We start from the raw sequence: 24317 nt of genomic DNA on the forward strand, positions 1-24317 counted from the left end.
ATATATATATATATATATATATATATATATATATATATAAATATATATATAAATATATAAATATAAATATATATAAATATCATCATCATCATCATCTTCTTCCGCTTATCCGGTAACGGGTCGCGGGGGTAGCAGCTCCAGCAGGGGACCCCAAACTTCCCTTTCCCGAGCCACATTAACCAGCTCCGACTGGGGGATCCCGAGGCGTTCCAAGGCCAGGTTGGAGATATAATCCCTCCACCTAGTCCTGGGTCTTCCCCGAGGCCTCCTCCCAGCTGGACGTGCCTGGAAAACCTCCCTAGGGAGGCGCCCAGGGGGCATCCTTACCAGATGCCCGAACCACCTCAACTGGCTCCTTTCGACGCGAAGGAGCAGCGGCTCTACTCCGAGCTCCTCACGGATGACTGAGCTTCTCACCCTATCTCTAAGGGAGACGCCAGCCACCCTCCTGAGGAAACCCATTTCGGCCGCTTGTACCCTGGATCTCGAGGCGACCCTCTCGTCCACCGGGGTAAACTCCAACGTAGCGGCGCTCAGCCGGGGGCTTGTGAGTATCCCCACACCCGCCCGGCGCCTCACACCCTGGGCAACTCCGGAGAAGAAAAGAGTCCAACCCCTATCCAGGAGTATGGTTCCAGAACCGAGACTGTGCGTAGAGGTAAGCCCCACCAGATCCAACTGGTAGCGCTCCACCTCCCGCACAAGTTCCGGTTCCTTCCCCCACAGAGAGGTGACGTTCCACGTCCCCAGAGCCAGCGTCTGCTGCCCGGGTCTGGTCCGTCGAGGCCCCTGACCTTCACTGCCACCCATGTGGCAGCGCACCCGACCCCAGCGGTTCCTCCCACAGGTGGTGGGCCCATGGGTTGGAGAGAGAGGTGCCACGTAGCTTTTTCGTGCTGTGCCCGGCCGGGCTCCGTGGCAAACCCGGCCACCAGGCGCTCGCTGACGGGCCCTCCATCTGGGCCTGGCTCCAGACGGGGGCCCCGGGCTTCCTCCGGGCAGGGTCACATCATCTCTACCTCGTTTTTTCATAGGGTTTTTGATATATATATATATATATATATATATATATATATATATATATATATATATATATATAATATTATATATATATAAATATATATATATAAATATATATATAATATTATATAATATATATATATATAATATTATATAATATATATATATATAATATTATATAATATATATATATAATATTATATAATATATATATATATATAATATATATATATATAATATTATATAATATATATATATATAATATTATATAATATATATATATATAATATTATATAATATATATATATATAATATTATATAATATATATATATATAATATTATATAATATATATATATATATATATATATATATATATATATATATATATCTCATATGTTGGAGGTTTAATGGAGAGCAAGAACTTTGAGAGCAGACCAATCAAAGGCACACACATTTGTATTAATTATTTTATACGTTTTAATGGAAATGTTTACTGACAACTGTTAAATAATTCCTCTTGCCATTCCTACAGAGGTGTAAAGGATCACTGTACAGGAAGCTTTTCACAGTATTTCTTACAGTATTTACATCCTCCATCTCAGCTGGACTCAGTATCTCCTTTAGCAGTGGATAAGTACATTTACAAAGTCACATCTGCAAGCTAAACGCTAGGTCCCTTTACACAGTGCTCAAAGCATTTACAAAAAGTAAATTTAGCATACAAAGGAAAAAATATTCAGTTATCTGTACAGTGTTTTTTAAAATTAAGTTAGTACATTCACACAGAAATAGTGACTCTGAAATGAACTTCAATGCAAAGCTAACCATTTTGGAATGATTAGAAAACGACAAAAAGAAAAGGTGTGAAATGCAATGTTAGATTCACTCAGTAAATAAAAACTGCTATAAAACACCATATAAGGCCGAACACAAAGAGTGAAATCAGCTTGGAACAGGAAATTCAGACTCATCTGGGATACTGGAGGTTGCCCCAAGAACAGATCAAATGTGCTGGTCTTTAAACAGGGACCATATTCAAGAACTACTTGTCGTTTGGCTTATGTTCACCTTACCAAGTGTGTAATGTCATGAGACAATTATCAACAAAGTCATCTTTAACTTAATTCTAGTTAATTTCCCCCTGGGATTATTAAAGTATTTCTGATTCTGATGTAAGCATTTATACGTCTCATTGTTTTCTTATTATGGTCTGTAGAGCCACAACACAAATGTCCAACTTGATTGTAAGTGCAGTCAACAGTGCAAAATGTCTTGCTAAAGTTTAGGTAAACAGAGATCGGTGAGAGAGATCTATCGTAGGTCTAATTTGCTCACTTGCGTTGTCACATATACAACGGAAGCATTTGTAGATTAAGTAAAAACATTTTTAACGTCATGAGAAATAATTCATAACTTAAGATTTAGTTCGACAAAACAATCCTAACCCGGTTTCTAGCTTTTTCTGAACAACAGATGTCAGACCATGTGATGCACTTGAAAGCTCCTGAAAAAGCAAGTAAGTGAACCTTGAGTTGAAATTGTTTTGTTAAATCAATTACTTAGATCTAGTTGATGTCCAGTGCTAGTTAGTGTTATTTACCGATAAACTTAAAGAAACACTTTACCCCCAAATCCAAAAAAAAAAATGACTGCGCTGAAGGAAGCGTACTGAGGAACGAGAGGCTCGTGCTCATGACTGGCGAGATATTAACTTTAATGACGTCCTTTTCGGCTGAGCTGTAATGTTAGCTAGCTCAGATGAGCTAGCAGTATCGGTTAGCTACAGCTACAGCTCAGCCGAGGAGGACAAGCCTCTCGTCCACGAGCACGCTTCCTTCTGTGCGGGATACGGTTGGCGGGTGTAGTTCGGTAGAAAGAAACTAGTTCCTACATGAAACTGCTCACAACCAGGACTGTGGATTATCTTGAGTGACCAGGTCATGAATTCTGGAAAGAGACATTGCTGTTGAGTTATGCAAATGTACTTTTTGGTGCTTTAAGCACAACAAGCCGAGTGCCACCTAGTTCCATCGTATTGTAGAGAAGGCAGACATCTCTACGGCCGATATCTCCACCACTGAACTCACACCAACACAATCTACAGTAGACTGATAAATAGCACTACAGGTAAGAGGACAAACATGTATTTTTGATTTTGGGGTGAACTGTCCCTTTAACAACTCCGAGATGATTTTGATGCTGAATTTTTTGATGCCATACATCACAGTGGGTAAAACGACCAACGGGCCAGACGAATCAAAGTTTTTCAGGACAACCACAATCGGCCTTCAACCCAACATTTAGCTCTAGCCTTTAACCTAAATTTCTCTTCCAAAATCCCAAACTGTGTCAACCAATGGCTTCCATCAGGGTCAGTGTGCTCTATAAAGTGAATAGAGAAATTCATTCAGTGCAAATGCCCTTTTTATCCAGGCTGAAGTCCTACCAGGGTATTAGGATTGTGCACTCAAGCAGCAAGCTCACTAATTTGGCCATTATCTGCAAATCTACTAACCAGATTACTCCACTGTAAGTCCCCTAAAACAAGGGCCTCTGGATTATCCTCAAACGAAAAATGCACTTGGAGTGATTTGAGCTTTTTCAAGACAATTTCGCAGGTAACTTTTTTTCTCCCAAACGTGTGCCATCAAAAGAATCTTTATTATATAAATATCATTGAGTAACGCTCAAAACACTTTTTCGCCTCACAGCCCTAAAATGAGTTATAATTCACATTCAGAAGGTTCTGATCATCATGTCTAAGAAATAAAGAACCACTAACACATTTCAAATTTAAATGGGATCCCTCTGAAAACACATTCTCGGGTTAACTGTCCTAACTGAAAAACCATCGACATCAATTAGTGTCTCTTCTGCTGTTTTGAAGGGACGCTGCTCACTTGGTAAATTATTAACGGTTATTTATTTAAATTAATTAATCAGTTACATGAAACCTGCAGTGGAGGACAAAGGTCAGGGCTCAGTGTCTCCCCCTGCTGGGCCGTTGAGGGGCTGGATATCCTGTGTGGGTGAGAGAGAGGACATGTCCCTTTTCTGGAGCCCAGCATGAATAAACAGCTTCAGAAGAAGATCTAAAGCTCAGATTCATTCATTGGTGTGCTGCGTTGATCAGTCCAGTGTAACCAAATCAGTGATGGGGAGGAGGTGTGGATCCTGTGCTTAAGTTCATTACGAGGCCAGTGCCTGTTTGCCAAGAGACTGGTCCGTGTCAAGGTATCTGCAGGTTTCAAAAAGCCAAAGATCAGCTTACTAAAAACAGTTGTATAATATCATTCAAGTAGAGCTGAACTGACTAGTCGATTAATCAAATAATCTGCATACTTTGTCAAGCAATAACTGTGAGAAAATGTGTTGATTAGCAGGTTTTCTTTGTCATAATCATTGTAAACTAAACATTAATGGGTTTTGGACTGTTGGTCGAACAATACACACAAAAAGATATTTGAAGGGGTTATTTTGGGCTCTGGGAAGTTACGATGAGCATTTTTCACCATTTTCTACCGATTAAACAATTAATTGAAAAGAAATAATCTGCAAATGACTTGAGAATGAAAAGAATCACTAGTTGCAGCCTTGGACAAAAGTTTCCCCAGATATAACTTAATAAAATGTGGCTCCAAATCTGGCATGTGAATGGATTCCAGTGTGGGGCTGAGAGCAGTGTCTGAATTCAGATGGCCCGTGGAACAGGTGCTACTGCCTCAACCTCAACAGATAAAGCCAGATATGAAACCGAACCATGGTGGGAGCAGGTCAAAGATAGTAATGTGAGGAGGGAGCAGACACAGGAGGGCATAAAAGAGGGGAGGATGGGGGGGTTGACAGTGGGGGTGACGGAGGTTGTGTTTTTCCAAGAGGTCCGGAAAGTTTAAATGGAAAGTTTAACGGAGCGATTCGCTGTAACCATAAAAGTCAAGAAGGTGGAAAACCTTCTTGACTTGAGGGTAGAAATGCACACAGAGTTTAGCGTGGCGTTTCCACAGGAGCCCTCACCCAACATCCACCTCCCCTCCCGCCTCATATCACTTCCCAATTCAACACAAAGCAACGCTCACTAAAGCAACAAAAACTGAGGAGTTGTTTCACCTGAGATGTTAATGTCTTCACATACATGAATAAATAAATGCACATTTAGCTACTCTCTATCACTGATTGCTATAACACAATAGTGATGCAACCTTCAGCCAGTGTATGGAAAGCTTTTCCATTTGCTGTTCCACACACTCAGTGTCTGGAAGGTCCTTTCAGGGGAAAAGTCCACTTTGTTTTACACGTCTAGCAGCAGCAGCAGCAGCAGCAGCAGTTTGCTTGGAATAACTGACAGAAGCTCAAACTGCAACAACAGAAAAAAATCTGCAAAATCAGAGGAAGTATGAACCGCCCACAGTGTTTGATGCAGTGTTGATCTCTGGGAAGTGCAGTGCAGAAATACTGCAGCTACGAGCACTTAGCATCAAAGATGGAGGAAAGAAAAAGGAAAGAGCGCACAAATCAACTTAAGTGTTAAAATATCTGCAGAGAGGAGGAGGAGGTATGGTATCACCACACACACCACATGTAAAATCTGAGGAATCACAGGTGAAATGCCTCTGTAGTCAGTTTCTAAGCACTGAGAGTGGGACAAACTGTCAATCTGTCAATGTCAGCATCAAACCCTCAACAGTCTCGCCCTCTTTGGAACTTCATTTCCAGCGTTGTGGAACATTTTGGCGCCAGAGTGACAGACATTAAAGCAGGTGTCAAGTCTGTGATCTCTACCCCAAAATGTAGGCTACTGTGCTCACTACGCCTTGTTCAGTTGCCCAAAGAGGGAAAGAAACACGTTGGGTTTTTAATCGAGATAAATTAAGAACACAAATATACACGAGCATAAACTCACACACACATAACCCATGGAAGTTTCATCATTCTTGAGCTAGAGTTGTGATGAAAGAGTAAGACCAAGCAGTGGTCCATCAACAGCTGGCTCACAGAGAAGAGTTCCCACCCTACAGGACGTCGCAGCATAAAACCTGTTACACCCTCCCTCCCTCCGGTCTTCTCTCCGCAGTCTGTCCTCCTCTCATTCTGGGATCTGCAGGGCCATAACGCCAGGTTTGGTCTTGAAGTACTGGTTGAAACGTAGCACAGCGTACCTGCAAGAAAGAAGAGCAAAAGGTGGTGATGGCACAGAAGGAGGAATCCAGCCTCAAGTTTGAATTCTCCTCACCTTTTGTGTAAGGGAATATCAACTAGAATGATACTGCAGCTATTGTGCAGGTTTCCTTTCCACTTTTTAAAAGAGGACAAAAATATGGCAACTGTATCGCTCACAAATGTTGATACAAAACATATTCTTCCTTTGGGTAAAATACCTTTGGTGATGTATTTGTCCCTGTGTAGCTGTTGAACTAAAGTGAACTCACCCACACAGACACTGCACCAATCAAATTTAAGTACCGACATTGCTGGTCACAACCAAAAATGATCGCCCTGTGGAGAACACTAATGTAGCGGCACTATTCTGGCAGTAAAATAAATAAACTTTTATATGACGAAAGTCAAGTATTTTGTGTTATACTTGGCATACTCCGGTAATGTTAGCGAACTAGCACACTAGCAAATGAGCCGAATGAACAAAAACACACTGCAGCACTTTCCAAAAACAGCCAACTTTGGTTGGGTGAAGCAACGACCTATCTACGGTCGGTTTCATTTCAAAGACCTGCGTCCCCTCAGCGGTCTGGATGGCAATACGTTTCACCGGTGCTGATGTTGCAGCAGGGAGGCTTTTCTCCACCGCTGGACAGGTAACCTTAGTAACAGCACAGCAGAGCACTCATTCACTTCAAACCAACTTCTGTTAACGGGCAAAGTAGGATCGATAGTCACTCTTGCACTGCCTTTCTCTCAGTGAGGCGGAAGCGATTGGGTTGCCCTTCTGAGGTCGACCCCCATCTCTGTGAACCACTAGGGGAGGCAGACCTGCTGTTGGCTGTGTTGCAGGTGTGTGAGCAGGAAGTGTGAAGTGGTATGGATGCTCACAAAAGAAATGAGACTTGGCTTTTAGGGGTTTTGGTTTCAGTCTTTCATAATGCTCCGTTTAACCCACACAGACCGATTCCTTTCAGACACACAGTCCGAACCATCACTTAGGTAATATCCTACATTGGGGGGGGGGGTCACCACACGCTGCACTAAATCTTTCACACACACACTCATTTTTTAATTTTTTTTTAAAATTTATTTAACCAGGTAGGCCGTTGAGAACAGGTTCTCATTTGCAACGGCGACCTGGCCAAGAAAAGCCTAAGTGTGGAGGACAACATACAGTTTCACATTCAATAAAATACAGGAATATAGAATACAATAGGCTACATAAAGGCTACATAAAGTGCAGATTAAGTAGCCATTACAAAGCTGGTGCAAAGTGTGGTGTAAGTAAGTCGATGGATATGCGAAAGTGATATGGTAATAACAACACAATATACATGAATAGACAGTCTATATCACTGCTCAATGTAGTAAAGATACAGCTCAGATACTCATACAGCGACTTACCCGAGGAAGTCAAAGTCAATGGAGGAGTATTTGGCCTGGATGAGTGCCCAGAAGCCCCAAAAGAAGTGAGAAGCCTTGAGAGAGACAAATCAGATATCAGGTGAAGTCAAGTAATGTGAGATACTGCGGGTGTTTGTGTGTAAGAGACAGTGTGTGTTTTTGCCGACATATTCCTCCTCACCAGAGCAAACTTGTTGACCTGTACATAGAGCGTCTCCAGCTCCCGCGGGCTGACCTCCTCTGTTTTCATGGTGAAGAGTTTGTATGCCTGCAGGTACTCTTTGAGCCAGTCCATCTGCATCTCCCGACTGGGGTACAGCCCGTAGTCCAGCTCCGCCATTCCTGACCACACACACAGGGACACACAGTTACATAATAAGCCAGGCTCTATGGATAGAACATTAAAGGTCCCATATTAAGCTCACTTTCAAGATCATACTTGTATTTTGGGTATCTACTTGAACATGTTTACATGCCTTAAATGTTCAAAACATATTTTTCTCATTTTGTCTGTCAAAATGTTCCTCTATTCACCGTCTGTCTGAAATGCCCCATTTAGCGCCTGTCTCTTTAAGACAAAGCCTAGTCTGCTCTGATTGGTCAGCGTTTCCAGCTCTTCTGCATCTGTGCTCTCATAGTGTCTGTACCATCATTGCAGCCAGGGAATGACCGTAACGGCACTTTCTACCTATTTATAGTAAGTATATATATATATATATATATATATATATAAAAAAAAATAATACCTGCAAACTCAGAAGAGCTGAAAAAGGTGAAACAACAGTCGGCGACATTAAAGAACGGCTTGTGTATTGCTAAGGCCACAGGGTCAAATTTAATGATTTATTAAAAATGGAATAACAATAACTTATAACAATAACTTATTTCACCAGTAAATTCCTGTTAAACAACAAAAACAACCACTGGAGGGGAAAAGGGTATTTTACAATAACTTTGAATGCAGCACGAGGCTGGCGAGGCGAATTTCAAGTGAAAGCAACATCTGTGTTTTTCAGACAACGGCAGCTACAGACTGTTGGATCCTCTCCAGTGAAATACAGACACTTTACACTATTTAGATGTCAGCATTTTAACCGGGTTTACTCCAGCTGCTAGCTAACGGTAGACTAACATTAGCTGCTGTCAGGTGTAGTGTTGAATAGCTAACGGTAAGCTAACGTTAGCTGCTGTCAGGTGTAGTGTTGACTAGCTAACAGTGGGCTAACGTTAGCTGCTGTCAGGTGTAGTGTTGAATAGCTAACGGTAGGCTAACGTTAGCTGCTGTCAGGTGTAGTGTTGACTAGCTAACAGTAGGCTAACGTTAGCTGCTGTCAGGTGTAGTGTTGAATAGCTAACAGTAGGCAAACTTTAGCTGCTGTCAGGTGTAGTGTTGACTAGCTAACAGTAGGCTAACGTTAGCTGCTGTCAGGTGTAGTGTTGACTAGCTAACAGTAGGCTAATGTTAGCTGCTGTCAGGTGTAGTGTTGACTAGCTAACAGTAGGCTAATGTTAGCTGCTGTCAGGTGTAGTGTTGACTAGCTAACAGTAGGCTAACGTTAGCTGCTGTCAGGTGTAGTGTTGACTAGCTAACAGTAGGCTAATGTTAGCTGCTGTCAGGTGTAGTGTTGACTAGCTAACAGTAGGCTAATGTTAGCTGCTGTCAGGTGTAGTGTTGACTAGCTAACAGTAGGCTAATGTTAGCTGCTGTCAGGTGTAGTGTTGACTAGCTAACAGTAGGCTAACGTTAGCTGCTGTCAGGTGTAGTGTTGACTAGCTAACAGTAGGCTAATGTTAGCTGCTGTCAGGTGTAGTGTTGACTAGCTAACAGTAGGCTAATGTTAGCTGCTGTCAGGTGTAGTGTTGACTAGCTAACAGTAGGCTAATGTTAGCTGCTGTCAGGTGTGGTGTTGACTAGCGTCCCGTGCGGCGATGTTTCAGTTCCCTCCAACGTCCGTTTCCGGAGCATCAGAGAGAAGCGCAGGCATTTAAGTGGCACCCAAATAAGGCACCGAAATCCGCGTTGCTATTCAGTCCGGTAGAGAACGGTTGTTAAGGCACCGGTGCCGTATTAGCACCAGGTCTCGGAAAAAATAAAGTAAAGAAAGAAAAGAAAACAAAGGGTACTAAACAACAGTTGGTGACATTAAAGAACAGCTTGTTTATTGCTAAGGCCATATGGTCAAAATTAAATGATTTAATAATAACGTATACTTATTTCACTAGTAAATTGCTGTTGAACGACAAAAACAACCACCAGATGGGAAAAGGACATTTACAATAACTTCAAATGCACCACAAGGCTGTAGTTTACCAGTTTTATTGAACGCACCGTCCGTGTTGTTTTTCCGATGGCTAAAATACAGTCAAACTTTACACCGTTTCCAGCTACTATCTAGCGGTAGGCTAACGTTAGCTGTAGGCTAACGTTAGCTGCTGTTGAGTATAGTGTTAACTAGCTAGCGGTAGGCTAACGTTAGCTGCTGTTGAGTATAGTGTTAACTAGCTAGCGGTAGGCTAACGTTAGCTGCTGTCGAGTATAGTGTTAACTAGCTAGCGGTAGGCTAACGTTAGCTGCTGTCGAGTATAGTGTTAACTAGCTAGCGGTAGGCTAACGTTAGCTGCTGTCGAGTATAGTGTTAACTAGCTAGCGGTAGGCTAACGTTAGCTGCTGTTGAGTATAGCGTTAACTAGCGTCCCGTGCAGCGGTGTTTGTGTTTCCTGTATCGTCTGTTTCAGAGCATCAGAGAGAAGAGCAGACATATCAGTGGCACCAGATTTCGGTAGCCAGGGTTGGCAGGAAGAAGATTTTTACAAGTAAATGTTCCAGTTAATGATCCAGGCAGCACATTCTCGTCTCCCTCCTTCATTTTACAGTCGAATCGTGGCTAGAACGGCTCCGGGTCAAACCTCAATATGGAATGGATTAATCTGAGAATGTGCTGCCTGGATCATTGATTGGAACATTTACTTGTAAAAATCTTCTTCCTGCCAACCACTGATATGTCTGCTCTCTCTCTGATGCTCTGAAGACAATCCAGACAACACAAGCAACGCTGCACGTGACGCTAGTTAATACTGTACTCAACAGCAGCTAACGTTAGCCTACCGCTAGCTAGTTAACACTATACTCGACAGCAGCTAACGTTAGCCTACCGCTAGCTAGTAGCTGGATTAAACACGGTTACAATGCTGACAGCTAACGCTGAACGGTGTAAAGTTTGACTGTATTTTAGCCGTCGGAAAAACAACACAGACGGTGCGTTCAATGAAACTGGTAAACTACAGCTTCGTGGTGCATTTGAAGTTATTGTAAATGTCCTTGGTGGTTGTTTTTGTCGTTCAACAGCAATTTACTAGTGAAATAAGTTATTGTTATACATTATTATTAAACCATTTAATTTTGACCATATGGCCTTAGCAATAAACAAACCGTTCTTTAATGTCACCAACTGTTGTTTAGTACCCTTTGTTTTCTTTTCTTACTTTCTTAAAAAGTATCGGTTCAGGCACAGTTAATTATGTATGCGATTAATTAATCACAGAGTCTGTAATTAATTAGATTAATTTTTTTAATCGATTGACAGTCCTAATATATATATATATATATATATATATATATATATAACATTTTAAAAAAAGACATAGAAATTGGACTTTTTACGACATGGGACCTTTAGCTCTAACACAAATCACACCGTGGTTTGACAAACCTGCAAATTCATTGAAGTGGTTGCCGATGTCGAAGGCCTGGTAGTTGTAGCTGGAGTATTCATAGTCTATAAAGCGAACATGACCTGAGAGACAACAAGAGGACACAGAAAATGTAAAGTGTATAATGGTGGGTGTCTGCTCAAAACATTTAGGCTGTGGCAGAGTATGACTGGCACCATTTAGGTAAAAGGTACAGCCACGGTAATATTTGCACACACAAAAAACAGCTGCAAAAAAATAAAAATAAATAAATATCACAAAAGAAAACAAAACATTCTGCGATCAATCATTTGATCCACTTCCTGCTGTGCAACACATTTATTACTCTATTACGCATGAAGCTGAAAGTAGGAGGGAGTCAGTGTTTGGAAGTTACACAGTGAATCTCTGGTTCCGTGGGAAACCCAGACGTGCCTACCCTCTTTGCTGTTGTGGATGATGTTCTTGCAGAGCAGGTCATTGTGGCAGAGCACCACAGGGGAGCCCAGAGTGGAGAGATGCTCCTTCATCCACACCATCTCCTGCTCCAGCACCGCCTTGCTGGGAACTTCCTGCTGGATTCTGGACAGGGCGCACAGAGACAGCGAGAGAGATTGAGAGACAGCAAGAGAGATTGAGAGACAGACAGACAGACACTTTCCACAGGTTCTTCTTTTAGACTGTTGTGACAACTATGTAAACACAAGTGTCCGCAAAGACAACACTGGGCCCACGGACATGGTTATGGGAAGTGCCAGAAATAGTTTTACTAGTTGTTACTGGCCTAAACATGCAGCTTTTCCTTGATTTGGGATCATCACAAAGTGGACGAAAGTCTGAAGTTAAAACAACTGAGACCAACATGCACAAACAGCACACAGGCTCAGTGGGGCTGTGGCCTGCTGGCTCATGGGAGCGTAGTTACAGAGAAACAAGCTCTCAGTGGACAGTCACTATGGCTACACTGCTATGTCACCTTTTGAAATTAGTTTTGAGATCTGATTATAAACATTTGATTAAAGATTTATTCAATCAGTGCATGTACATACAATGCTTGAAAATGGCATTCATGCATCTCATGCAGCTGTTTTTATTCAACTATGTGCCCTTTTCCATCTCTGTGCACATGACACACAGGCCTACTGAACATTTACACATCCAACCTGTGTTCAGCCCTGGTCATTTAACACACATTCACCACTTCAGATCATCGCAGCTTTAATCTGTGTCAGTCTGAAAGTGGTATAATTGGCTAGTGGAGAAAGGGTTGCCGAGTTAGTGTCTCAGCCAACCACAGTGGTGTGCTGAGCAGAGACCCCTGTGCTAACTGTAATGGGCTTATGGAGCCTAATCCACAGTCCGCTTGATAGCAGGGAGAGCTAGGAGGGAGGCTGTGTAACACACACACACACACGCACACACCCTCTCCTTGGAGATTTCTACCTTCACCTGTGGCCTGAGCCTCAACTGTAAATTCCTGCCTGGTGTATGGCACAAATATCACACTGTTGATCTAAACGAGGTGGCCAGTATTGTTTATCATGTCTACTGGAATCTAACACAGATCTCTGTCCATTCTTTGATAATGCCTGTTAACATCTGGACTTTTATACAGTCTGCTTCAGACCACAGAGCAACAAGTGTCTGCTGTCCAGGACCTGGACCAGGACACTCTAGCTGTCTGTGTAACCCAGGAAGAGGGTAAAGTGACCTGATACACTGAGCTGAGCAAACATCTGCTGGCCCACTGCATGCCTCAGACTCCCTAATCCTGTCGGCTATTATTGTTACAGTTATATAAGCCACATGCTGGACTTAATCTAATAGCCACCAGAACAAAAGATATCAGCTGAGACTGGGTAGCTGACCAGGTTATGAAACGGTCTGCCTTTGTCGGATCCACAGGTCCAGTACCAAGATACAAACCGAAACATCTTCAGCCTAACTCTTGGAAACTGTTTTTATTTCCTCTTTCCCAGAGATGAGACTGCCATTTTCTATTGTTCAAGTGTGTCAAGCTGCATAAACGTGATCCGCTGCAAAACCACGAGGTAGGGCGCAGAGCAGAGAGGCAAAGCGCAGCGCAGGTATACGTTCTGGAATTGGTTGACCCTGGAAAGGTCAGCGGCAACAAGGTCAAAGCAGAAACAATTTGAGCTTTGAGCGCAGCGGCAATTCTGAGTGGTGAGTAGCGCCAATGGTAGCGCTCCCCTTGGCGGATCTTGTTTATGCGGCTTGACACACTTGAACAAGAGAATAATGGCTCAGTCTCATCTCTGTCACTGTGGACAGAGGCCTCAAACTGGGTTCTTGCACCATTTTTGAAGTCAAATGTAATGCTTTTCAAGACCTTTTTAAGATTGTTTGGAAAAAAATATTTGATAGGAAAGAGAATTTATTGAGCTCAATAATGTCCTTATAGTCCTTGCGCATCCTTAAAAAGCAAAACTTATACAAGTAGATTCGAAAAGGCAATCTGATTGGTCAACTAGACATGTAGAATGTGCTCAAATCAGCATGACAGCCAATACATACGTGATGACAGCACACCAGGCTCATCACTTAAAATATTACTCTGCCATTTCCATGTCAACATCACAGAATTGATTAAAAACCTAGGAGCTAGATCCGTCAACGGAACAACAAGATTCTGCAGATATCTTAGTTACGCCACAATGGGGTCGCAAAGCAGTTGTGTGTACATATGTGTGCTACTTATTCGGTTTGGAAAATCCCACGATCTCTACAAAGCTAACTTTTATTTTGTTGGTAACGCTAAATGTTGTATAATCGTGTCGGCTTACCGTGTGAAGATTCCACAACACCTCTGCCCTTCGAGTTTCTGGCGGCGACACAAAACCACTCGAAGTCGCCAACTGAGAAGCAGCTTCGTTGAAACAACGCAAGCATTAGCCGCCGTTAGCTAGCTAACGTGACATAAAACTCCTGAAAATGCTGCAAGGCCTCATCTCTAAAAGACTACAAATGGCTACAAAAGGTGAGGTAACCAAAGACATTAGGTGATTTACGGTAGACCATCAGCGACAAATTACCCCATCACCTTAAAAACAGCTAATTTAATACCTACAGCAAATTTACGACATTTTGTGACCTTAATTTCATGAAATTTAATTTGACATTTTAAGACTTTTTAAGTACCCGCGGAACCCTGTCAAATAAACAACCCAGAAACCCTAGTGTAGACTCATTTCCACATGACAAATGTGTTTTAAAGTGCCCATATTATGAAAAAAAATGTGTCTCTGGTGCTTCCACACACATACAAACTTTGAAAAAAATCCATCCATGGTGTTTAGAGTGAGATTGCAGTGCAATCAAAGATAGTACAGAAGAAGAAGAAGAAGAAAAGAGGTCTCACTCTGTAGCTAAAACAGAGACCAGCTGAAAAGAGGATCTGCAGCAGTGAGAGAGAGCGGTGCAGTACAACACAAATATGGTGTTTTTTGAAAATTAAACCATGTAAACCTATTCTGGTACAACCTTAAAATACAATTATGAACCTGAAAATGAGCATAATATGGCTGCTTTAAGTATGAGCCGGATCAGTGTAGAAGTAGACTTAGTTTAGCAAGTTAGCATACTAATATCTGCTAATCAGCACTAAACACAATGCACAGCTGATGTGACAGAATGTTACTAGTTTTGCAGGTATTTGGTCATAAACCATAAAATGTAGACTTGAAGATGGTGCAAGATGAAAAGTCAGCAGATCATCAAAGTCAGTAGGATTCATCATCTGGGGGCCATGAATGTGTGTACAAAATTGCACGGCAATCCATCCAATATTTGTTAACCCTAACCCTAACCCTAACCCTGGTGGACTGATTGATCAACAATCCCATGTCTAGAGCTTAGCTAGTGTGGTTAAAAAGTACTTTCAGTAAGAGTACTTGTGGTTGTAAAGCTTCTGGTCTGTTCTGGAAAAAGGCCACCTTCTAGTATTAACCTCTTACTTCCTGACTCCATAGCCAGACATCTATTTTGCATATCATGTGTTAGATCAACTTCCTCTGGTACCTAGAAAACAGGGTAACTTGTAAGATCCTGGTGCAAAAAGAGTTGATATCAGGCTGAAGCAAAATTAATTCTTTCCTGATAACTTTTGTTACAGGCAAATCAGACTGCGTTTTAGGAACTATTTGCATCATTATCAGTGTGTGCGTGTGCGTGCGTGTGCGTGTGCGTGTGTGTGTGTGTGTGTGTGTGTGTGTGTGTGTGTGTGTGTGTGTGTGTGTGTGTGTGTGGAGCCACGAGTAGGAGCACCAACCAAGAACTACTGAGAAGCCAGATCTCACCTGACGTTGGACGCTTGGTCGGTGAACTCAGTGGCCACAAGGGAGAAGTATTTTTGCATCTTGATCCAGAGGTTGGGTTTGGGGATGCAGCCATTGTGTGCATGGATGGCATGGATACAAGCCATCTCCCTGGATATCAGTCTGAGAGGAGACACAGACACACAGGTTATCATTGGGACTAGATTTCAACATGAACCAGTACATTATTGACTATTGTGTATTAGTCTCCAGTTATAAAGAAGTTCAGAGTTCCCAGAAAGAGTCAACTGAATACATCATGTAACACACACTGAGCTGATGTAGTTGATTAGTTTTGAAAAGCCAACACCAAGGACAATGTGTTATCAGATTAAGTATTAGTATTTAATTACTGTAGTAATAAAGTGACATGAGCAACACCTCTGCTTCCAAACCAGTCTTTGGAATAGGCCTATGATCAGTTGTTGTTGTAATGGTGATTATCTACCAACTATCATTTGCATGTGACTCACATGTTTTTAGCTTCATTTGCCTCTTTCCTGTGCGGCACCGAAGCATTTCTGCATTGTAAAGTAGTTTGTGTCTACATGTAAAATAAAGAAACCTAGGAGGATTCTGAGCATAATAGTACAACGCTACTTGGGACAATGTAACAATTCTACCATCTCAATTCTCTCTAATTCAGTAAAAACCCATGACTGTAGAACCCAAAAGTAGTCCCATGACTGTACCATGTCCCGACCTGAGCATGGAAGGATCTCTGACATCCTGCGTCCCGAGAGCATCCCCCTGCATGAACTCATAGCAGATGCCGTTCTGAAAGCTGCAGTAGAGGCGAGGAGCACATCCATTAGCATGTAGCACCTAGAGGAGAGACACAAAACATAAGAATTAGATCAGAGAAACCATTTCGGAAGCATTTAAATTCACAGGCGAGCGCAACCCTTTTGACTCGTTTTCTTTAACACTACCTGAAAACTTTTGAGCTCATTGTCTCTGTCCACAAACAGCTCTGTCTTGTTCCCGTATACTCGCACCAGGACCATGTCTTCTGGACTGTCCTCCACGTAGCAGCCCACCAACTTGTTGGTGGTTCCATCAGTGAAGAGCTGGAAGAGGAAGAAAATAAATCACCACAGATATCCAGAGGAATACCCCCAACCTCTGACTGTGCAGCACAATAGTGGTTCTCAAACTAAATCTTGAATTCCACTGGGTTCTCTAAAGCTATCAGTTGTCTTCAGGTCAGGACCAAAAGTGCAGACTCCATGCAAACCTGCATGGACCTACAGTACATGAGATTAATATATCATGCAGCAGCATTCTTAACTGAGTCACTGTCACATGTGCCGTCATTTGAAAAAACTTATCATAAACTATATATTGATGTTCTACCAACATCCTAATAATGCAGTTGGTTTCCAATAGATTCATGTACTGTATTGTTATGTACAACCTGCATATGGCGCACGGCATTAGGCTGCACCTTAAGAGCTATTTCAAACATGTATCTCCAATGTTTTTTGCCCATCAACACCATTCAAAAAACGACCAACTTGCATTTTAGGTACACTCCAATTGTCATGTTTCCAGAGTTAAAGTACTACTTACTTTAAACATCGATAGAATTGGTAAATACCGGGCAATTACTGCAGCACACAGCGGGTAGGGTACAGAGTCAAATGTAATGGTTTTATTTAGAAACCGTGTCATTCACTTTGCTTATGGGTCACATCACGATGTTGGTCACTGTCATATACAGGAGTTAATGGGAGTCAAACAAAAATAAAACATCAAAACTCTTCTAAATGTATGTGAGGCTGTGGGCCTAAAATGAGAGGCAAGAACATTTTCAGATTCTTGTCCTACACCTCCATTCCTTTATTCCCTGAGGTTTACTCCTGCAACTGTTCCAAGTCGCATTCACTAAACCCTTTCAACTGCACAAACTTGTCGTTATTAGTGTGATTGAAATTGAGTAGTGCACCTATACATAATGGCCTTGTGAGATTTAATCATTAGCATAATTGACTCGCCCAATTTGCTATGTAAGATGACTTGCTTCTCTCTATTCGTGGGCTTGTTTCGTGCATAAAAAGGTTACCCAGAACTAAAAACAAGACCTTCACACCAAGGACCTTACAGTCCTGCTGTCAGAAATCTGCAGACAAAAACATAACAAATTTAACAGTGCCACTTATTATTATTAGGGGACCTGAAACAATTACAAAATATCAACAAACCTGCCAACATGTAATCACAGCAAGAGCACTAATGTGGTCCTTGACTTAGATGGGAGGTGGTCAAACTGACGTTACAGGGAGATTGACAAGAGAAGTTACCCGTATAACTTGTCATGCCAAAATATGCCAATGAAAGCTAAGAATATAAATTGTAGAATTGTAAGATGTAGATCTCTTGTCGAAACTGGTGTTTGTACGCTGATGAGATTTGATAGATACTATTCAGTTGCTGTTTATGGTTAAATTTTTGTGGCTATACTTTACAATATAAACTGATGAACCGGAGAACTGTAACAGTGTTTTTGATGTGCACAGGTCTAGACGTCTAACCACACCTTCCCACAGACCACAGCCAGGACTACTTGCCTCATCTGTACAGTGGTGTTGGTCTTGCATCAGTGAGTTAACAAGTTAAGTCTAAAATGAAGAGTAAGCAAATAGGCTTTTGTGTCTAAAGCTAGGCCTGACATATTTGAGTGACAACATTGCTCCAGTGAAAAACAGTGGGCCAGTCCATCCCACTGCAGCAAACACAATGACAACATACACACTGCCTGCATCTCCCCGGGCCCAGACGCTCACTCACACATATCTGGCATTCCACACGTGGCTGACCACAAAGATGGGCACGCAGGCATCCCTGTTATGACCGTACATACACAAGCATACATGCCTTTACTACAACATGACTGATCCCTTCCACCCGCCACACAATACACCGCTAAGACCAGCGATCAACATATCGACAGACAGCGATAAGCTTGGACCCAGACAGAGGTAAACATGCAGCCATAAACTGCGTGATGCTTTATTTATTTGTTTCCATGAATGAGTCTACATTCTGTGGTCTGACTGGAAGGCGTCTGAGGCGGCAATGAAATGAAGTCTTCAGCATGAGAAAGTTGTAATAGGAGACTGTTGCTCTGTTGCTGTTGGCACACTCTGCTGTTTTTCCAGAACTCTGTGTGTGTGTGTGTGTGATGTTAGGAAACGGACAGTGTGTATTTACAGTAAAGGTCTTCCTGTCCAGGTGGCGAGGCTAATCAGATGTTTCTGTCAACAGTGCTGCCCTGCTGCTCTCCACCACATACAGCGCTTCCCGCTCCCATCAAAACAATGGTCCCGCTGCGAGGAGAACCTCCTCCCCAACTCAACCAACTAACACTTTTTTACATTAATCTCACACTCTCCCCGTTTTCTGCTGCATTGCCAGTTGTGCAGCTGTAAAACTCCATACGAGGTCTGTTGGACAAAAAGCCTGATTTTTGTGGTGCTCACTGAGAAAATCTCGGCTTGCCTGGCCTGTAGAGGTCGAAGTAAACACCGTCACGTCCTCAGCTGCAGGTTTGTGTGAATGGGTGGGATATCGGATCCAGAAAGATTATCCAGCAGGATATAAACAAATAGGTGGCGTAACTGTGTCCAAACTGTGCCACTGGTGAGTAATAGCAGGAAATGGTGTCATCGTGCCAACTGTCCGAGCTAATCCAAAGACTTTGACCTGGCCACGACACATTAGCCACTTTATCATTTTAAAAATAATCAATTATGCATTTTCCTTTCCCTAACAAGCTGTGTCTCCAATGGATGGCTCAACAACACACTCAGGTGTGCTAGTTTGGGGTGACGAAGCATATTGCACAATCTCACAGTGGTTAAAACTCAAAAGTCAAAATGTATACCAGAGATGGATACAATAATGGATTAGGCCTAATCGATTATTCGTAGTGTGTGCGTGCCCACTCAATGTTTTAAATATATATTAGGGGTGGGGGGGAAAGTCGTTTCGTAGATGAATCGCAATTCTCTCTTGAAACATTATGCCTTGATGCAGAAAAGCCCCCCCTACCCCCCTACCCCCCTCTCTATCTTCTTGCATGGTTTGGCTCCTGGCACCCAGGGGCTGAGTCAACTAATAGGACAGCTGTACAGCTAACCAGGCTAATTAGTTAACAGCTAACTCGTGTCCTGTCAGACTGTCATGTCAGTCTTATGCACACCCCTTCAAATAAAGTGTTTCATTTTTTTGTTTCAAGGTTCAAGGTTAATTGTATTCGTCATTTTACAACACAAGGTTGCACAATGAAGTGTAAGTTGTAGCTCCTTAATGCTGCACACACATAGAACATGTATACAAACAGGGCTGCACAACGTATCATTTTTTTTTTATCATCATCGCGATATCAACTAGTGCAATACACATCACAAAAGGCTGCGACGTATCGAGAAGACACTCCCGAGATTTTGTGTGTTAAGGTCCTTGCACACGGAGTCTGAAATTTCCGTATGCGTTTTTTCGTATCTGTCATCCTAAACATTTGTCACGCACAGAAACCTTGCACACTGAGTGTGATGCATATTAATTAATCCGTTGCGAGAAATTTCGCAAAAACAATACAAAATGTGACACTGCTGTCGCTCTGCCTCTCCTTCCTTCACAAATTTCAGACTTAGCGTGCAAAGTCCTTTAGTTGAAAGAAAACATCAGTAGCAAACTGCCCTTTATAATATAACTCTCTTTTTTTTTAGTGGTGCCTTTAATATTCAATACAATGTTGAATTTGTTCCGTAAAAGATGTTGGAAATGAATTCCTTTCTTTTGTTTTAAATTCAAAAAGAACTGAGCACACTTTAAAGTGCCCATATTATGAAAAAAAATCACTTTTTCTGGGATTTGGGGTGTTGCTTCCACACACAAACTTTGAAAAAAATCCACCCATGCTGTTTAGAGTGAGATACGGTTTCTGAATGTGTCCTGCCTTCAGTCTCTGGGTGAGCTGTTCAAAATCAGCACGGCTTGTGACGTCACAAGCCGAAACGAGCAGGCTAACCGCAACCATTAGCTCGTAGCGTTAGCATGCTAACGCTAGCATGCTACCTCGTTCTCAATAGCAAAGCACTGTTACAACACACACAAGTTCACCATAATCTACAAAAGAACTACTTCCATGTGCGCCCTCATTTAGAAGTCTCCCAGCTAATCCTGCCTTGTAACTGACCGAAGTTGTAGAAACAGCCTTTCTTTTACTGTCTATGGAGCTAGCTAGCTGACATGATCTACATCTGAGCTACTGGGCATGTGCAGTGCAATCAAAGATAGTACAGAAGAAGAAGAAAAGAGGTCTCACTCTGTAGCTAAAACAGAGACCAGCTGAAAAGAGGATCTGCAGCAGTGAGAGAGAGCGGTGCAGTACAACAAAAATATGGTGTTTTTTGAAAATTAAACCATGTAAACCTATTCTGGTACAACCTTAAAATACAATTATGAACCTGAAAATGAGCAGAATATGGCTGCTTTAATATCTGTTTATTTATCGGAAGTATTATCGTTATCATGATTTTCAACAACATTATTGTATATTTTCCTCATATCGTGCAGCCATATATACAAAGAAAATAAAATATAGACAGGTACTTTTATACATATACACCTACACATATGGACACAGAAAGTATGTACAGCATAGTAGCGTCTTTAAGTCTCTCAAATGGGAAAATTAGCTGCTTTTCCATGTTTGACCGTTTTGGACTGCTGGTTGTACAAGACACTTGGCCTCTAGGCCTTTTTCCAAGATAAAGCTCCACCCCACAGAGCTGTGTTCACTTAAAACATGAAGTGGCTTTCTAGCTCACTTTAGGACTGATTTTGCAGTGTGTCTTTTAACACCAAGCAAGCAACAGAGGAGTTCCCCAAATTACCTTTTAGGGCATTTTGCTCAGAAATGACCAATTGCTCAGAAATGCTGATTTTACCAGAAATGATGGTTTAAATTATTTCCATCTAGAACCTCTCCTTTTTGCTGTCACTGAGAATTCAGGAAATAATAAAACTTGAAATAGTCTCAATCTCAAGTTTGGTTTCAAACATTAGCCGACACACATTCAACTGTATTTATTTGTAGAACAGGCACAGATCTGTGTGTGTGTGTGTGTGTGTGTCTGTATGTTATCTGACCTTTATGTCTGCCTTCTGTTCCTGTCTTTTCTAAAACACTTAACGTGAAAAAGCTTAACGTGGTTTAATGTACCTAAACAATGATCAATCATCACCACACTTCTCTCTCATATTGCTCCTCATAACCACTGAAAACTGTCAAAACATCTAACCAAAGTCCAATTATTATGGATGTTATATCATCAAATGTCTGTCATATTGCTCCTCTTCATATGTTGGATTTTTTGACAGTTTTCAGTGGTTATGAGGAGCAATATGAGAGAGAAATTTGGTGATGATTGATCATTGTTTAGGTACATTACACCAAGTAAAGCTTTTTCACGTTAAGTGGTTTAGAATGTCCCCTTTTCGTTGACTTTAAATGTCCCATTACATGCCACCTCTGCATATTGCTGTGCCTTGTGAAATACTTAACTACACCATTCCACATATCTACTTTGGGGAATTAATTTACTTTCTGGAAAACCGGCATTTAGAGAAAGTTCACCCAACCAAATTTGCAAATTTGACATTTGCGTTTTCATCTTAATGAGAACCTTCTAATATATTTTAATGTTTCTATTAGTATTACCACTCAATCACACTGGTCTAAAAAGCAACGACAAGAGGGCAGCGAGACATGCTAAAGCAGCCAGGAGGACTATGAGCAGCCAGCTTCAGAGGTGTGTCTGCTTCACCGGGCCACGGGGCCACGGCATCACGTCACCGCCAGCTGGCCACTGACGCTCAGCTTAGCGTGACTCGGCTTTCATTACATATTTCGTGTTACATGTTGTGAACTTTGGATATATAAAATTGTATGTAACAGGAATGTTTCCTCACTGGCCTTTGGGGGAGTTCAAGTCTGAGAGCGTCTTGCTAGCTTAGCTAACGTTTCCACAGTATGTTGCTACCAAGACTGCAACAGAATATAAAAGATAACACGGTTTCATTCAACTAATAGGAAGAGAGTGTAGACGGCGGTGTGTAGTTTGTTAAAATAATGTACCCTAACGTTAGCCAGTAGAGATGTTTCCACGGCCCCCCTGCTGCCTGCCTGCTACATTAGTGTTTGGTGATGCTGCAGGCTTGAGCTGTCTATCTTAACCTAGCCTAGCCTAGCATACTCTGTACAGCTGAGCTAACGTTATCTTAGCGGCTAACGTTACCTTGGTCTTTACATGGCTCGTGTCCCACGCCGGTCTCAGCTGTTTAATGAGCTTCATCGCTCCCTCCGTCACGTTGTGTTCGTCCACGAAAATGGGGATTTTTCTAACTACCGGCGACCCGACAGGCACATGTATCTGCGTCTCCATCCTGCAGCCGTTTATCTATTTAATCTCCGAGCCGTTCACAGGTGTTTCTAGAAATCGCAGCATACAGGTGTTGCTTGGTTTATAAGTAACGTTCGCTAAATGTCGATGTGTTCCACTAAATCAATGACGTTTTGATTGAGAGAAGTGTCTTGCTTGATAGCTGTTGCAGTAATGGATTGAAAGCAGCGAAGATGTGCGATCAAACTGCCGGGTATGGATGCTCGTCGCCGGTTTTCTTGAAGCAGCCAGAGCCAACTAGACCATTTCCTCCTAGTTGGCTCCGCCCGCCCGTGATCATCCGATTGTACCGCCGGTTGAGAGCTGAGCGACGCACCACAGCCGAGCCACGCCCCTTATCTCCGAATGTGTCCGAATGCGGTCCGGGTTCAGCCGAATAAAAAGCAGCTGAATCCTTCTTCTTCATCCAGCTCATTGGTGCATTAGCGCCACATTCTGCTCCGGAGTGTGGCGAGCTAATTCCATTCAGAAACTAAACAAAGCAAAACAAAACAAAATTAAAAAATAAATAAAAACCCTTTCCATCCTGTTAATCCTTATCCATCATATCCTATAAACCCCTAACAGTACCCTGATCTGTGCGTTCTCACCCATGCTCCGTAATCCTTTGAATGTGAATTCGTGCACCCCTTAATTCTCTCAGATTAATTTATGTATGGAAATCTTTATTTGCAAAGACAAAATACAGCCACCAGATAAATACAGCCAGTGATATGTACATGATAGCTTTCTATACAATCTCAACATTTTACTAAATTGTTATTTTCTACCTGCGACCTCTAATCCAGAAAGCTGCAACAAGTCAATAAAGACATTATTATTATTATTATTAGTAGTAGTAGTAGTAGTAGTAGTAGTAGTTTACATGAACTGTCAGTTTAAACTTGACAACAAACACCACCTATGTCAGAAATGAAGTCACTGCGCAGTAAATGGAGTAGTACTGTACATAAAGTAGACAAGTTAAAGGCACCAATGAACAGCCAACCAGCCAACACAGATGAAACGAAGGGAACATGACCTGCATGAACAGCAGCCTCCACTACGGCAGTACCAACTCTCAGTCAGGTGGTGGCAGTATAGTGGTGCCAACAGGTGGGCAGGTTACCCTGAAGGATTACTTCTAGTTAGGATGAGTACATGAGAGAATACTGCAACTATCAGCTTCTATCAACTGCATCAGGGAGTTGTCTTACACTTATTATTATTTCACACTTGTCTTCCTCACCTCTTCTATG

General features: G+C 42.1%; 1 protein-coding gene across 1 annotated transcript; it reads right to left on the bottom strand.

Annotated features, from left to right (window-relative positions):
- Positions 1–1489: 1489 nt before the first annotated feature.
- On the bottom strand, positions 1490–23402 carry etnk2 (ethanolamine kinase 2). The gene is made up of 9 exons (XM_031307517.2): positions 22915–23402; positions 16540–16677; positions 16311–16432; positions 15590–15730; positions 11713–11855; positions 11294–11377; positions 7765–7925; positions 7584–7657; positions 1490–6178 (listed from the first exon to the last, which is right to left on the bottom strand). Exons 1-9 carry the CDS (start codon positions 23059–23061, stop codon positions 6106–6108), a joined length of 1083 nt encoding a protein of 360 aa, XP_031163377.1. The 5' UTR covers positions 23062–23402; the 3' UTR covers positions 1490–6105.
- Positions 23403–24317: the final 915 nt, after the last annotated feature.

This window comes from Sander lucioperca, chromosome 6 (assembly GCF_008315115.2).
Source record: "Sander lucioperca isolate FBNREF2018 chromosome 6, SLUC_FBN_1.2, whole genome shotgun sequence".
Lineage (NCBI taxonomy): Eukaryota > Metazoa > Chordata > Actinopteri > Perciformes > Percidae > Sander > Sander lucioperca.